Raw genomic sequence first — 16,500 nt, 5'->3', positions numbered from 1 at the left:
TTATAACCATACACAGAATGTAGTTCGAGGTACTATTTTTATTGGGAATACGACACAATAACACAAAAGAGTGGTTAAATAAACTTAACGAAGACCTGAAGATGAGCTGGAAATTGTAGAGTTCGAAACCTATCGTCCAACATACAATTAAACCAAAATTGCGTTTAAGTCTTTTCTTTTCTTACCTATTTATAAAATATTTTGCTTATAGACCAGCAAATCTGAGTGCACAAATCCCTGCGAGACCAATGGACCTGAAATGCAGTGTGATGTCAACGCCTACTGCCTCCTCATCCCCGAGACGGGCGAATTCGATTGCGATTGTAAACCTGGTTTTAACGGTACCGGCAAAGTCGGTAACTGCTTTGATTTATGTGAAGGATATTGTGAAAACGAAGGCACTTGTGTCAAAGATGTTAGAGGGCAGCCATCGTGTAGATGTATTGGAAGCTTCACCGGAAAGCACTGTGCAGAGAAATCTGAATTTGCTTATATTGTCGGTGGTATTGCTGCTTCCGTTATCCTTATTATCTTTATCGTACTTTTAATATGGATGATTTGTGCAAGGTAAGTTCATTGAATTATTAATAACATTTACATAATAATATTAGTTTAAAAATACAGGCATATTGTGTGGTTAAGAATGATCCTTCTCCTTTTATAAGCTATCCGTAGAATTATTGTAACTTCATCATTTTCTGACTTATATTGTTGCAAAAAAATTTAACTTGGGATAAACGAATGACATAACTAGTTTAAGCACTAGAAGACCCAACATTGCGTAAAATCTGAAGATTTTACTTTAATTTTTAAAAAAGTATATAATATTTATATAAAACCGAAATGTATGGCGTGTTCTGCAACTTTTTAAGCAACAAATAAGGATCAACAGTTGCAAAAATTGTATTATACTAATTTTTAACTGTGATCTTCCTAATTGTGTAAACCGACTAATATTTTTGTGTACTTTTTAGAGCAAGCCGAAGGAAAGAACCAAAGAAACTCCTTACTCCTGCCACCGATCAAAACGGTTCCCAGGTGAACTTCTACTACGGTGCTCCAACTCCGTACGCCGAAAGCATAGCTCCTAGTCATCACTCCACATACGCCCATTACTACGACGACGAAGAAGACGGCTGGGAAATGCCCAACTTCTATAACGAAACCTACATGAAAGAGAGCTTGCACAACGGAGTCAACGGCAAGATGAATAGTTTAGCTAGGTCTAATGCCAGTATATATGGTACAAAAGACGACCTCTACGATAGACTGAAACGCCATGCCTATCCTGGCAAAAAAGGTAACGAAGATGATAGTTAGAAGAGTAGATCCGTTTTAATAACTACGCCAATGTTGGACAAATCCTTCTGTAGTAGAGTTCGTTCAATTTTGTGGTTTAAATCACTGGCCAATAATGTAGAACTGTTACTGAACAAAAACGGTTCAATATTTATTCGGAATCTACTTCCATTCTCCACCTAATAAATTATTTAAATTTTAAACTTTTCACTCATAAGAAATTAGAATCCATATATTCTTCACACAATGAAAGAAAACAGCTATGATAGTTGTTCTCGTTAATTAATTGATTCTCTTGTATTAATAAATAATATTACACAAAAAAAGAATCCCTGCTAAATATGGTAATGAACGGCAATGACGCACTACGTAAATCAAAACAAGAAGTATAGGTATAATTATAAAATAAAAACCAACAAAAACGTAACCAGTATGCTACTTTTTATTATAATTTTTGTTTGTTTTGTAAACAACTAGATAGATTTAAAGATTTAACTTAAAATTAAAGTTGGATTGAAGAACGGATGATATGTATTAGAAAAAATTGTTTTTGAATTTAGCGTGCCAAAAAACTGGATTTTTTAAATATTAGTATTGAAAAAGTACTGAAAAAGTAGTTTTTTACACATTAGTACCTAACTGTTTTTCGTGACACTAAAAACACTCATTTAAATACATAAAGAAAAGGTCATTTTATCAAAAAATATTTAACTAGAATTTTAGTTAAATAAATCAATAAAATTGTCTTATTTCTGCATTATGTAATAAACGTCAAACAATTGCACTTCGCGTATGTCAAATTATCCGCATACAGAAACACCGTTGAAACTCATCAGCGTACCTGTAAAATAATCAAAAGGATTAAAAAAAACTTATATTAAAACATCGAATCTTAAAAAGCATCAAAAATATAAAGGAAACTTCATATTTTGGTAGGAAGGAAGAATTGGGTAAAGTTAAAAATGTTTTAAAAGTGTCTCAAAAATATTTTGAGAAGGAAGAATTGTAGTGAAAGTTAATATTCCTGATCTAGCACAGTGCTGTTCAAAGTTTAGCTAAACAAACAATTATTGTAATTACTATTTCATATTACACTATAAATGTGAAGAAACTTTTTTGAATCACAGATATTGAACTAGCTCTAAACATTTTTCTTTGTGAAAAAACTCTACAGAAGGTTCTTTCAAAAGTTAAACAGAAACCGATTGCACAATGTACCTAATAAAATATTCACCATTGCATTTTCACATCTCACGTATCATTCATTTAAAACCTGTGTAATGCATGTCAACATTACTAATTTAACATTGTGTACAGTTACTAAAATCTCTTGTTTCATCTAAGTACAGGTATACGTTAATTTATATTTCTGTATAGGGAAAACTAGGTTAACCGATGGTGTCACTATACTATTATAACTGGGTTGAGAATATAGCAGGGCATTTTTACAAACAATTATCATTAACAATGGTATTATTGGTGGTGTAATTGCTTTAAAATATGTAATTTTGTCCTACTTATCTATATAGTGTAGTATTTTGTGTGCTTTTTTTGGACGTGTAATGCAATGATAGCATCTGGCTACCTGATCAGGAGTTTATTTATACAATAATAAAAGCGTTGAAGTAGATATGAACGGAGAACTGAATGAAAGTTTCAGGTCTCTTACAATATGTTCTATTTTGTTTTAATATACAGAGTATATTAATATACAGGGTACATAAAAATAAATGTACAACAAATATATCTTGTAACGCTGCAAAATATTAAATTCGTCTCTAGCTACAGTTTTTGGTCCGAAATCTAGACTAGAAGCAGACAATTTAAAGTAGGTATTTGAATATGAAAATGTTTTTTGAGGCCATTCGAAATAATAATGTTTTTGTTGATATATTAATATTAACATGTTGCAAGAAAATAGAAAATAATGAGGTCTTATCATTTTACCGAATCTAAAATTTCAAAATAATTGTATTGTATTAATTTAAAAAAAAAACAAAAAAACACTAGTTGAGATTTGGAAAGATTATAACTGAAAACACTTTTTCAAGGTCATTTTAGTGGGACTTTTTTACTTGCCAAGTAAAGGAAGATGTTTAGCTCTCTAAAAGCGAGATATTTCCAGATAATTAAATTGAAATGTGACAAAACAATCGGTGGGCTGAGTTCAAACGTACTGTGGTACGGTCTATTTTACAAGACCACGTGGCTTAAGAAAAACCTGGAGCAAAATTGTTAGACTAGCAAAGAATTGGATTGATTAAAAACCTTTATAAAAGAGATATGACTGTAGCATCGTTTGCTGTCGTAAGTGAAGTAGCGTAGCTCTACTACGTAGCCTGGCTTTGGGAAATTTTGTAATCATTACTTATCTTCATCTTCACTCTCTGATGAACTTTCTTAAAAAAAAAAAAAATTTAAGGGATTTTTGTTCCATAACTTTTTTAGGTATCGATTTATAATCTTTTTTGGTTTTACTGAGTTTTACTATTTTGTTCTTTTTTTTTTCTGTCCTTTAAAATAATTTTCATATGAGTCGCAGTTAATATGGTAACATGTTGTTTTTGCTTTCTTTGACCTGGTTTAGAAGATGGTGCAATTATTGGTGTCGTCGCTATAGCAGAAAACGATACCGAAGTTTTATGGTTATCAATAAGTTCTTGGTTACAAGCAACTTTCAAAATAGGTTCAGACCATTTATCCTTATTTCATAGAGCTGCCAAAGAAGATGTATATCTTGAAACTATGCTTATACCACCAGAATGCGCATCTTCAACATTCTGGACGTTTGGATCTTGGTTTTCAGCGATTTATTCCGATTCTTAGGCCACCAGCGAAGCTTCCAGAAAATTTTGATCTGTGAATACATTTGGGTTCAATGGGTAAATTCCCATGGCTCGAAACCCAGATTCTACTTTACTTATAGTCGCAACGTGTATGTATGATTTATTGAAAAGACCTGTAACATCGTATGAAGTTATCTTAGACATCAAATGTGTCTTCATGTGCCTGTTGCATGCATGCCTATAAGCAGCTTTTAGAGGACCTTATAACGACACATCCAGCTGCTGTGAGAACTGTGTGGTGTAATGGAAAGCATTATGGTGTGGTTTTCCTTGCAAAAATTAAATGCTTGCAGAGAAATATGACTACTGTGATTGTCCAGAATTAACAACACAGGTAATAGTCGGGTGGGTTTAGCAAATGATGCGAAGTGTTTGAGGCAAGTGACAAATAAGTCTTCATTTATCCAGCCGTTTTTAGAGTTGGTGTATAATGCACCAGCTGGTCCACCTTTTTCTAATAAGGGCGTCATTCTCTGTCTGGCAAAAATAAACATTGGTGGTATGAAGTTTCCGCCCACACTAATCGCACGCATGACTGTTGTGTTGCTTCCTCGTTCGCCGCTTGTAACAGATCCGGCTCTTCTTTGTCCTTTTTTGGCGATCTTTCGGATACTTTTTCTGGTATCACCCTGGTGATACTAGTTTCGATAGTATTGTAAATATTGTTTGGAATAAACTTATGTTTTTCTATTTAGTCGCAAAGTTTATCATAAAAATGGGTTATTTCTTCTTTGTTGAAAGCAGAAATTCTATTTCAGCTTGTCGCTTCAGCTTGTCGCTTCAGCTTTGAGTATAGAAATTAAAGGATTGCGTCTCATAAAGGCGTGTACTCAATCGAATACAGCTGTTTTGCAGCTTTGATCAAAATTGTGTTTGATATTGTTGAACTCAGCATATTTATATACAAGTTTACGTAAATCTGCTACATTAAGTTCATAATATAAAGAACCCAGCAAATTACTTGTTCAGCAATTTCAGTTTCTTCCTCTTGGGTGAAAATGGGCATGCGACCCTGATGTGGTAAATGATATGTTATACTGGTTTGATGCTTTTCTTTTAGACAAACCTCCTTTAAGCGCAGCTTTAGCAGATTGAAGATCTTCTTCGGTCCAAGCCGCTTTAGCAGTGATCCTTTGACGATTTGTTGGCATATCTACAACATTAATAAAATTGGCCACTAAGGGGTAATGGCGCTCAGATGAGTGGTATAACTCCGAACGTTTTGTAATTAATTTAGTTTATAAAAAAGCATACACAATTATTGAAACTTCATTGCATTATCACAAAATACAATAGTTTTATTGTCAGAAAAGTAAACTTAATATTTAAATAAGCAATAAAGTTTTGAACTTACCGACAAAAAACACTTAATCAAAAATTAAATCAGCTCGATCACAGACGAACAAATGTACTTCACGGTCACATAGCACCGTGCTGCAACGTGGCGTGTTGCTACGTTACAGTTTAACATAATTACAGAGGTGAGCGTTATTATCCAGTGAGCGCTATTCTCCTCCTTACCTTACCGTTTGTAAAATGGGCAGTCACTCCCATGTTATATAGCAGATATTCACTTCTTCGCCTTACGATAATGTGAATTGCCAATACGAAATAGCAATGATGAATGAAGTAATTGTATTAGTACTAGATATGCAGACGATACAAACAAAGGATAACGGGGTACGTCACATATTAAATAATATGATATTTTGGACACTTAATTCGAAAAAAACTGATTTAGAGACCGATGAACTAATGCTCTCATAATATCGGGAGCAAAACTGCAAAACAGCTTTTAAAATTAATAAGGGAAGCCTCGGGACTGCTTTGTTACAACACGTCTATTATCAGTTATACAGTTTAACATAATCCAACGTTCCATAATTCATTTATTTATTTGAGCACGTGCCTTGCTACATTTTATGATATTCTGAAACAATTCTAACATCTTATTTTATCTAATCCATTATCATATTGCATGGTTATTACTATTGTCTTTAAGTCTGTGTAAATGATGATTTGTCCTGCACACTTTTAATAGATAGCATGGATAGATAGAATGGAACCTATTTTCACACCAGAGATGATAAGGCATATTTTAGGGTTACATTGTACATATTTGAAGGAGCTTAACAATATTGGCGTTGAATTTTCTGAATACTTACTAATTCTAAACAACTAATCCTACTAATTGTTTCAGATAAAAGTGACAGTGAGAGTGAAGGTCAATAAACTAAATCTGGTCATTATCTGTCAATGCTCAAGTAGCAAATATCTCTAGTGAATATTATATTAATGCATTTTTGATGTAAGTACCATATGAACGTTTAATTTATATTTACACATAACTAGGTACATTTTGTAATATATAAATGAACATTGTATTTGTTGACCTATATTTTACGTATATTTATATTTGTGGTAGTTCTGTAAATATTAAAATTGGTGGGAACATATAAGTAACTTAGAATGTGTTAATCTTTTTTTACGAATTATAACTTTCATAATATTATAGTCACGACCAAGAAAAAGCGCATGATACACTACACCACTTGATTATCTTTCCGACGCAGTATTAATTGGCTGAACGATTCTATCTCGCCTCTAGAGGTTAATACAAGATTGTTCAGCTTCGCTTTTTTTTTGGATATATAGTTCTAAATACTCTGATGTACGTAAATATGTAAAAAAAGATTAACTACATCTACATAGGTTATGGTTTGAGTTACGATGTACCCACATCCCGTTATTTTTACGTGGTACTACGGTTTAGAAAGTGACAACTTCATTATACCAATATCACTGACTTTGTCACCTTTTAAACTACTTCAAAGTATCTTAAAGTCTAATTACAACTTGTATGAAATTTCTTTACTTCTCTAATATTTATTTATATAAAATTAAAACATAAATTTCAATATTTCTATCATAAAATCAAATCCTGTTGTCCCAAGCAGATCCCAAGCAGATGTTGCAGCTAGTTTGGTTGTGCGCATTAGAAATTCGATTACCAAATACATTTTAATGCATTTCAACCCCGAGTCTTCAAACTACCGTTGTATTTGATTTATATGTACTGTCATACTTAGCAAGTACATAATATTTCTCATATACCTACGCCACTGAATAATTTTCGAGCTTCCAACCGTGTCATCGGTGACAAAAATTGGGTGATGCGAGGCAAAATTACGTCATTCATGCGACCAAGAAGTTGATCACATCAATACTAGCAGCAGAACAAAGTCATATGATCAAATAAAAGTACCTTAAACACCATTGTAAGAAGATCTTTAAACAAATCATTAAATTTTCCCAGTAATATGCTAGTAAACATATCGAATCGATCTTTGAACGAATACCTTCCTTCAGTACAAGTCAAAGTATTTGTTCAATATATATTTGCAGAACTACTATTCATTTTGTTAATACTTATATCCCAGTTAAACCTTTGTTATGTAAAATATGTATCAGGAGGACTGATTTCTAAAAATACTAAACTGTACCTCGTGTCATATTGACAGTTATTTTGACAAGTAAAATAAGTAAGTAGAAAAGTAGATCGTATGTACACCAGAGAAAAATCTAATTAGACAGCTTGAACATCCTTACATTTATAAATTGAAACAAAGTTATTTTATTATTATTTGATTTATAGTACAAAAATGTTCATTAATTTTGTGTTGAAAGTGTCAGAAGAATAGTTCTTTATGTAGAAAAACTTAAAAACTATTCTTTTGTTCTGTGACCAAATAACATGGGCTCTATTATTTAATTACATTTCTATATTTAAAATTTGTATTTTAGTAGGTATCTAGATTTCATTATTACTTCTGTAAAAATTCTTCAGTTTGTACTTCACATATTTATTGTGGTTTGTAAACGGTCGTAAACTGTGAAAACTGCAATTTTTACTTTCAAATAAATTTTAATTTTCAACATAATCTCTGACATATCAATAAATGCATTTCATTCAGTCGTTTTCCGATTCCGTTATTGAAACTTGTTTACGATGTGTGCACCAATGGCTTCTTGATTCGACTAGAGCCCTGACCAGCAAGGAAGATCTTCAATTTTGAAAGTGGATGGAAGTTCAAGAGAACCAAATATTGGATAAGGTGAATTGTAAGGTTCGACCGGTGGGAGGTTCTTTTCAATGTTAAGTAGCTAAGGAGAAATAAAACACATCTTTCTGTTCTTGAATACAATATAAAATTACATTTGACTTTACAAAATAACTATAAAATTACTAGGTATTATACAATAAACAATCTTGACTTAGTTAAATATATTATTATTTGATATTTATTAATTAATCTTACAAATCTCTAAATTTTCCCATTGTCTTCATTGAACTTCAAATCTTTTGCAAATCAGCAAAATTCCTTTCGCATACCAAATCAGTGACGACATATAATTGTCCGCCAATTACAATGTCAATTTGTAGGCCACGACGAACAGACGCGCCATCCAAACTGGTTTTAAAGACTGTCTACAGTGACTTGATATCTGGAACTACTTGCAAATTTTTATGACATACCAATATAATTGAATAAATCACGCAAATAGTACTGAAATCTCTGGAAGTGACCAAGAACTTATACCGCCTCAGTACTGATAAAATAATATTGTTAATTAGTTTGAAGGATACACATCAAACCTAATTTCAAGTTTTTATTATTATTAGGTTCATTTGTTATTCTGATTGTAACTTTATGATGCAGACTTATCCTATTACCTTAATCTTAAGATCTGTTTTCCATTAAAAATTTCCTCTGAAGCACAACAATTGCTAGTTGTTTCGGTAAAAAGTTCTGAAACATTACTGAATCAGCTTAAGCCAATCTAACCTTACCAAAACTCCGATACATCTGATCCTGACGACTTCTAAATAAGATTTCATCTTTATTAATGACTTCTAACATTACGACTACTACTACTATTACATTCCAACAAATTTTTCTGTTTTAAATTACCATATACTCCGTAATTATCAACCAGTTGATCAATAATCTTCAGAAATACCTTTCTTTCATTATTACAGCCTATGAACCAACGAACCTTTATACAACGAAGATACAAAACTTTGTTTCAAGTAAATGTTATAAAAGTAAAATATATTTTGTACATTTTGTAAAAATCTAATGCGTTATAAATATGTTTTATTAAAATTTGAGTTTTATATCCATTGTGTTATGAACAATTCAGCGTAGTTCATGTTTTGTAAAAAGAATCAAACGATCTATGCATTAAAATATTTAATTTAAATAGGAAACATTTATATTTTTATATTCTAACTTAGATTTATTAAAATGTGTATGTATATTGAATCGTATGTATGATAAACAGTGTGAATATTTTTATACTTAAAAGAATGACTGAAAAATACAACTGAAAAAATTGTATCCGCGTTTTATTACTTTCCTTTACCTAGTTAATATGGTTCATATTTGAAGAGTACAGGGAAAAAACTATCTAAGTCACATTTAAATAGTTTTGAGATATTCTTAATTAAAAATTAAAAATGTTGTAAAAGAGTGATGATGACAAAAATGAAAACGATTTGTTTTATCAAAAATCACTGTAATAGATACTAGTAATATTAACAAACAGCTTTAATATTTTAATTTTAATTACACAAAAGAAAAATTAATAAAAACGTAATGTCATAAAAATGTGTGGAAAAACCGATCTAAGTCCAGTTCTGGCTAAAGTGCCTGCAAATAAAAGAAGAGTTAGTGTATTATAATATGCACATGTAATTTTGCAGTAAGTACACAGATTTTTATTTATACTCTCTTGAAATTTGGAACAATTATAACCCTTCGCCGTCTGCAAGTTATACTTACATCAAATTCATCATAACATTGGTTTACTTCAACTATTGGCAAATTATCATAAAATGATTGTAATTCCTCTGAAATGAATCTTTTAAGTTCTTGGAGCTGCTTATAGTTTAAGGTAGGTATTGGTATTAATCCACTATAAAGTTGTTCAGGCTCAACATATGAAGAATTTTTTGAGTTTGCAGGTACTAGAACAAAATGTGTTGAAGCAGTATTGTAGCCAATCTGTTTTACTGCCACCATACGAGGATGGTTTATAGAATAATGTAGCTCTCGGACTTGTCTAGTTGGAAAGGGGCAAATTTTCTTATAGAATTTGGAGAGAAATTTTGTCCAAGCAAAGAAGATTTCTTGATTGCAACCAATTACATCAAAAGGTGTTGGTTTTGATCTTGCCGCTTTAAACACGTTAATCCACTGCTCAGGAACTTCCCCTCTAGCTTTTTGATTAATCAATCCAAAATCTGTACCTGGAGTATTAATATTCTATACCTGGAGTCGATCCGGTTGTTGACTAATGCTTCTTCTATTGCCCACAGTTCTACGCTATCAAAAGCTTTTTCATAATGTATAAAAGCCAGACATAATGGGAGATTGTATTCGTTAGTCTTTTTTTTTAAGTATATAGATGGTCACAGGTGCTATACCCTTTTCTAAATCCGGCTTGTTCTACTGGTTGATATCCGTCAAATTTAATTGTTAACCTGTTTGTAATAATCTTTGTTTTTTTTTTGGTTTTGTAAAGTTGTGAGAGAAGTGAAATTGGTCGATAATTTTTCAGATCTGTGATGTCTCCCTTTTTGTATACTAGTATTGTTTTAGCAGTATTCCATTGTTCGGGTATGTTGCCTTGGAATAGACATTTATTAAATAGTATTTTTATATATGTGATGGCTTCTTCTCCGCCTTCCTTCGCCCTTTAAAGCTGGTGATATTACTATAGATTTTGCCCAAAATTTCTTCAGTAACCTTGTGAGGATGGTTTGTGTGCTTTTCCATTGTATCATGACACACCTCCTTTATCTTTGAGATATTTTTTGAGGGTTATCAGTCTTGGCTTTGTAATTCCATGTAAATTAATAAAAGCTGTTTGACATACTTGCTGTTCTTTCTTGTCAAAAAGTCTTGCTTTGTATTTAAAAGCGTTCTCTCGCAAATTTGCTGATGCTTCATGTCTCGTTGGAGCATTTTTTGTACATTATTTATGCAAATAAGGCCACATAAATGATGGTTTTGTTCATTTCTGTCCCACATTAAATTGAAATTGTTAATTAAATCACGTTTCTGCATATCAGTAATTACGTCAAAACACTTGAACCTTTTACAGTTACATGATTCACCAATTTCGTAAGTGTGGTTTATAATTTTCTTAGCTGCATCGTTAATGCGTCCGAAAGATTTTCGTTTAAGCGATTGATTTATTGATTCAGTACTACTATCTAGATCACTAACATCACTCATATTTCCAGAGCACGTATACCGACATCCACTAACTACGAAAAATGTTTTACAACTGCAACAATCAACAAACATCAGAACCTGCTTGACAGTTATTATGGACTTCGATCGGTTTTTCGTACAACGCACGGAGTTCGATCGCTTTTTCATACAGTAGTTATTTTTTTCGAGGTTTTTAGTGACTTAGATCGGTTTGTTGTTAATTTCAAGTGTGTATAAGAAATAATGTATGACTTAAATTCGGGTATAATGTGACTTAGATCGTTTTCCCCCTGTACTCTTCATTTGTAACTTTTTTATTTTGATGTTGCTAGAAAGGTCACTCATTCATATAATGCGAACGGCAGCTGGACGATTGGTGGAAAGCGAGTTGTTTGTTCGAAACTAGTATTTAAAATTGGTATTTTAAAAGAAAAAATTATCGCAGATAGAAGAAAACGATAGAAAAAGAGCGCCACTTAATTTTTTGTAAATAAAAGGAGAAAGTTACGAAACCTTAGATCTTTAACGACAAATTACTTTCTGAAAACCAAAAATGGAAAAGATATTGAAGTGACAATTGTTGAGTAAATGTTACCAAATATATGCTCTTAAATTTGCCAAAGATCCAGCAACTCTCAAGCTTTTATAGGTAATATGCACGTGTAACACGATATAACTTACAGTTGTTGATGGTCTGTCTGTTTCTTGAAAATTCACTGACTCTAAACTCGATAACAAATTCAACATCAAACTGTACAAGCAAATCTAGGGAGATTTACTGTATAACTAAGAATTGTAAGTATTGATCGTAGCGATTGATATAATATTATAACTATATATTTCGGAATAGAAAGAATTGCTGTAGTATCTAATAATATCGTGGGGTAGAAAGGACGCCACCAGAAACGAAGTCTTTTTTCTGTTCAGAAATATACCAGTTAGAAAAAACACATGGTCAAAACTTTCTAATCTCATCCTTACCAATTAATTAAAAAAAAGAGTACCAAAGTTTATAGGAAAAAGTCGTGGATGTGTGTCTAATCGAGCATTACAAATTTACCTCCCGTGCTTTTAAAGAATGCAATTTCTATTACAATTTCTTAACCAGTGAGAGAAATCATGTTGTGCTTTTAAGAGTTAGCAAAAAGCAGTAACAAAATTATTTCAAAGCGGCATGGTACTTAGAAGCGTCGAATGTTGGAGAATTCATTTTATAAAAAATAAATAAAAAAAAAATTTACATTATAATCATAATTTGTATACCCCGGAGGTAAAGGACACTATGTCCATTTTTATCGAAATTTAGATTATTGCACTTTTGAATATAACTTTTCTGGCTCTACACATAGGTAAACCATACTATGTCCAGAGACAATTTTACGGCAAGTTACCGACTTTTTAATAAACACCAAGTCCACTTCCAGTCAGAGGTAAACAACACCATGTGGACTTGGTGTTGTTTACCTCTACTATATGTGTACACCGTCATTTACCATCCGGGCATAGTGTTATGTACCCTTGTACACTTCCCTTCATATAAAAATGGTACACTTTTTTTCCCAATGTAAACCAGTGTTCAGACCAGAGATATATAAGAGAGCTTCTCTTACATATCTCTGGTTCAGACTGGAGACAAGGGTTCGTGAAACAATTCATTGTTGCTATCACAGATAACGGAATTGCACTAAATCTAAATAAAAAAATAACTAATAACCAGAGAGACGGTTGAGTTAATGTCCAAAATGTTTGAAGAATTTTTTAATAATGGAGATATGACAAAATACTATTATTTCAGCAGTTTCGTATTATAATACATACATTTAAATTCCACACTTGTTTACTGTAAAAGTTATTCATTTTGTATTAATTTCAAATTAAATTTTTAATTTTTTCAGTGTGTTTTATTTATTCTAGTATGCCACAACTCAATACAGTTTTGTGCTACACTTTACGAGAAACGAATGACAGCTCTCGATTTGAAATTAAACATAATAATTTAAAGTCATGTCTAAATTTCTTTTTTGACATTATTTTTGAATTAAAATATTTTCATAAATTATAATAAAACACGATTCAAGTCCTTCTTTTAGCTGGTTTGATATAATATATTCGTTATAAGAAAGAAGTGGACAAAAATGATAATTTGTTTGGAGATGAAAATTCGGATATTGATAAAATCTATGAGCCTCTAAGTGTTGAAAGCTCAGAATCGGACGACAATGATATGAGACGTATAAGTAAACCAGCGAAAACAAAGGTAAAAGAGAAAGCTATTATTACTCCTACGATTAGTGGGACAATAAAAAAAAATCTTCTTCGGGACGATTTATCCCTAAGCAGTGATGCAGGCAATTTCAATGAACATAATGAAGTTATTTTAGAAGAAGAGAAAAGTGTTAAAAGAAAAGTACAAAATATAACTAAGTGCAAACAAAAAGGTAAAAAACGTGTAGTAAATGAACAAAATTGGGCCTGTAATGTTCGCAAACGAAAAATAGCTGGTGGGAAAGAGTATCTCAGTAAAAGAGGCAAAGACATGCCTGAAAAAATGTTAAAGCCTCCTTGCACGTGTCGCATGAAATGCTCTGAAAGATTGCCAGAATACGAAAGACAAAAAATTTTCAACTCATACTGGACTGACACAAACGTTTCAGATCTTAAAAAGCAATTTATCTTCTCATGTATCGACATCCAACCTACTCTTCGATCAAGAAAAAAAGATCTAAATTCTACCAAATCTAAAAATAATACACTACACTACCATTTTACAGTGAACAATCAGCTATTGAAGGTGTGGAAGGTTATGTTTTTAAACACACTTTGTATATCTAATTTAGTAGTAGTAAATATGTTGAAAAAAATTGAGCCAGGAGGTTTAATAAAAACTGATCAAAGAGGTAGACACACGCCAACCAATAAAACTCCTACAGAAACCATAAATAGTATACATCAACATATTAAATCATTCCCAAAATACGAGTCATTATTCCAAAGAAAGGAGTAAGAGAGATTATCTGGGCACAGAACTTACAATAGAAAAGATGTATCAACTGTACATTGATGAATGCAATGAAAGACATGTAGATCCAAAGCTCAGAGCAAAAAAGTGGTTGTACGCAGATATTTTTAATAAAGACTTCAAGTTGTCGTTTAAACCGCCCGAAAGAGACATTTGCGATACATGCAGTACATTCTACAAAAGAATCTTACTGCAGATGAACTAACCAGTGTACAGGCTGATCATGATGCTCACCTAATTGAATCTAAAACTCGATATAACTTAAAACAATTGGACTTTATAATAGCTAAAGAGTCACCAAAATACAAAGTACTATCTGGTGATTTGTAAAAATGTTTGCCTTCACCACTAACAAACAATTGTATTAGTTTCTACAAAAGGAAGCTTTGGACATTAAATTTTACATTACATGATGCCAGTGATTCTTCTGTACAATGTATAATGTAGGACGAATCGAAAGGGGCCCGAGGTGCAAATGAAATTGCCTCGTCAATTTTGAAATGGGCTGACAATACAATTCCAGGTAGTCAAGTAGAGGACATCACTCTTTGGACCGATAACTGCTATGGACAAAATAAAAATATAAGTACCTATTATAATAATATAGTGCTATTTTTGGATACTGCAAATAAAGACGATCACACAAAAGTTTTTACTCAATGGGCACACACATATGGAAGCAGACACTGTTCATGCTTTAATCGAAAGAAAAAGAAAGAAACTCTCCAATTTGGCCATTTTAACACCATGGGACTGGCAACAACTAGTTAGGCAAACATCAGGTAAATACACAGTGCACAATATGGAACTTGCAGATTTCAAAAATCATCTAATCCTCCTTTTGTAAGTAGAAAAAAAATGTTAATAAAGACCCTGTTCTACTGTCAACGTGTGTTTTCCTACAAGTCCAACAAGAACACATTGGAAAATTCTTTTATAAGACTGATTTCAATAATCAAAATATGTATTGAAGTGGACTTAATGAGGTATCGAAGACAGCAAGTAACGTTTCCATCCCAATTAAATCAAGTCTCAGTAATCCCACTACCAATCACAAAACAAAAGTACAATGACTTAATTGTACTACTGTCTTTTGTTCCGCCAGTTTGTCATGCGTTTTGAACATGTCTTTAACAATTTTGAAACTTGTCGTCTATAATTTTACTTAATTATTATAACATTATAGTATTTACCTCTAATAAAATAATAGTATAGGCTGTTTAATGTGTTTGCATTGTTTATTTCGTAAAGACCTTAACATGCAATGCCACATTATTTAAAAACGTTGTTAGAGGTAAACAACACTATGTCCAACTACACATTTTTAAAAAAATTTTAAATAATGAACGGTAAACCTCAGGTATATAACACTTCATGAAATGAAAGACGATTATACACACCACAATAATAATATATTAATCTTGGTTAAATATAATAAACATTTGAGTATTTACTGATTACAAATTTAAAAAATTTTAAAACTGCTCTCCTGAAAAAGTAAGAAAATGGACATAGTGTCCTTTACCTCCGAGGTACCGATTTCAAAACCTAAATTAAAGTATTCTCAAGTTAAAGTTGATTTAATGTAATCGAACGAACTATCTTACAATAAAGCCGCCCCAGAAAAGCAGACGAAATTTATTTATTTATTCAAAATAAAGAAGAAGCAATTCAACAATATTGGCAATATGATTTTAAAGTCGCGTACTTTAAAATGTATAATATATGTCTGAATTGTCAACATGAATGAGTCAGATAAAATTAAATTATTGGAAGAAATTTGTTTAATTTATTAATATTTGTATTTTGAGAACGAATTCTGAAGTGGATAAAGAATAAACTTATATTGTGGCTTATTCTCAACGAAAATGGTAATTTCATTTCAAGATGCCACAAGAAAATAGCTTCAGAACGGTACTAATCTCTTTGTATCAAAATTTAAACAACATTAACTTTAGTACTTCCTTTATAAATAAATTTTCGTCAATCAAATATCGGCTGATTTCATCAACTATACAAAACCGTACGGTCCAGTAGGGTTTATTAAAAATAT

The 16,500-nt window shown here is 31.7% G+C and overlaps 1 protein-coding gene across 2 annotated transcripts in view; it reads left to right on the top strand.

Annotated features, from left to right (window-relative positions):
• Positions 1-9,545, top strand: part of uif (sushi, von Willebrand factor type A, EGF and pentraxin domain-containing protein uif) — a 175,026-nt gene extending 165,481 nt beyond the window's left edge. For both annotated transcript variants that reach the window (XM_072529111.1, XM_072529110.1), the window contains 3 exons: positions 212-567; positions 975-1,300; positions 6,346-9,545. In XM_072529111.1, coding sequence (XP_072385212.1) covers positions 212-567; positions 975-1,300; positions 6,346-6,377 — 714 coding nt within the window. In that variant the 3' untranslated portion in view covers positions 6,378-9,545. The remainder of the gene's footprint in view (positions 1-211; positions 568-974; positions 1,301-6,345) is intronic.
• Positions 9,546-16,500: the final 6,955 nt, after the last annotated feature.

This window comes from Diabrotica undecimpunctata, chromosome 4, assembly GCF_040954645.1.
Source record: "Diabrotica undecimpunctata isolate CICGRU chromosome 4, icDiaUnde3, whole genome shotgun sequence".
Lineage (NCBI taxonomy): Eukaryota > Metazoa > Arthropoda > Insecta > Coleoptera > Chrysomelidae > Diabrotica > Diabrotica undecimpunctata.
Note: the sequence above shows the minus strand (reverse complement) of the source record. Positions and strands in the feature narration are given on the sequence as shown.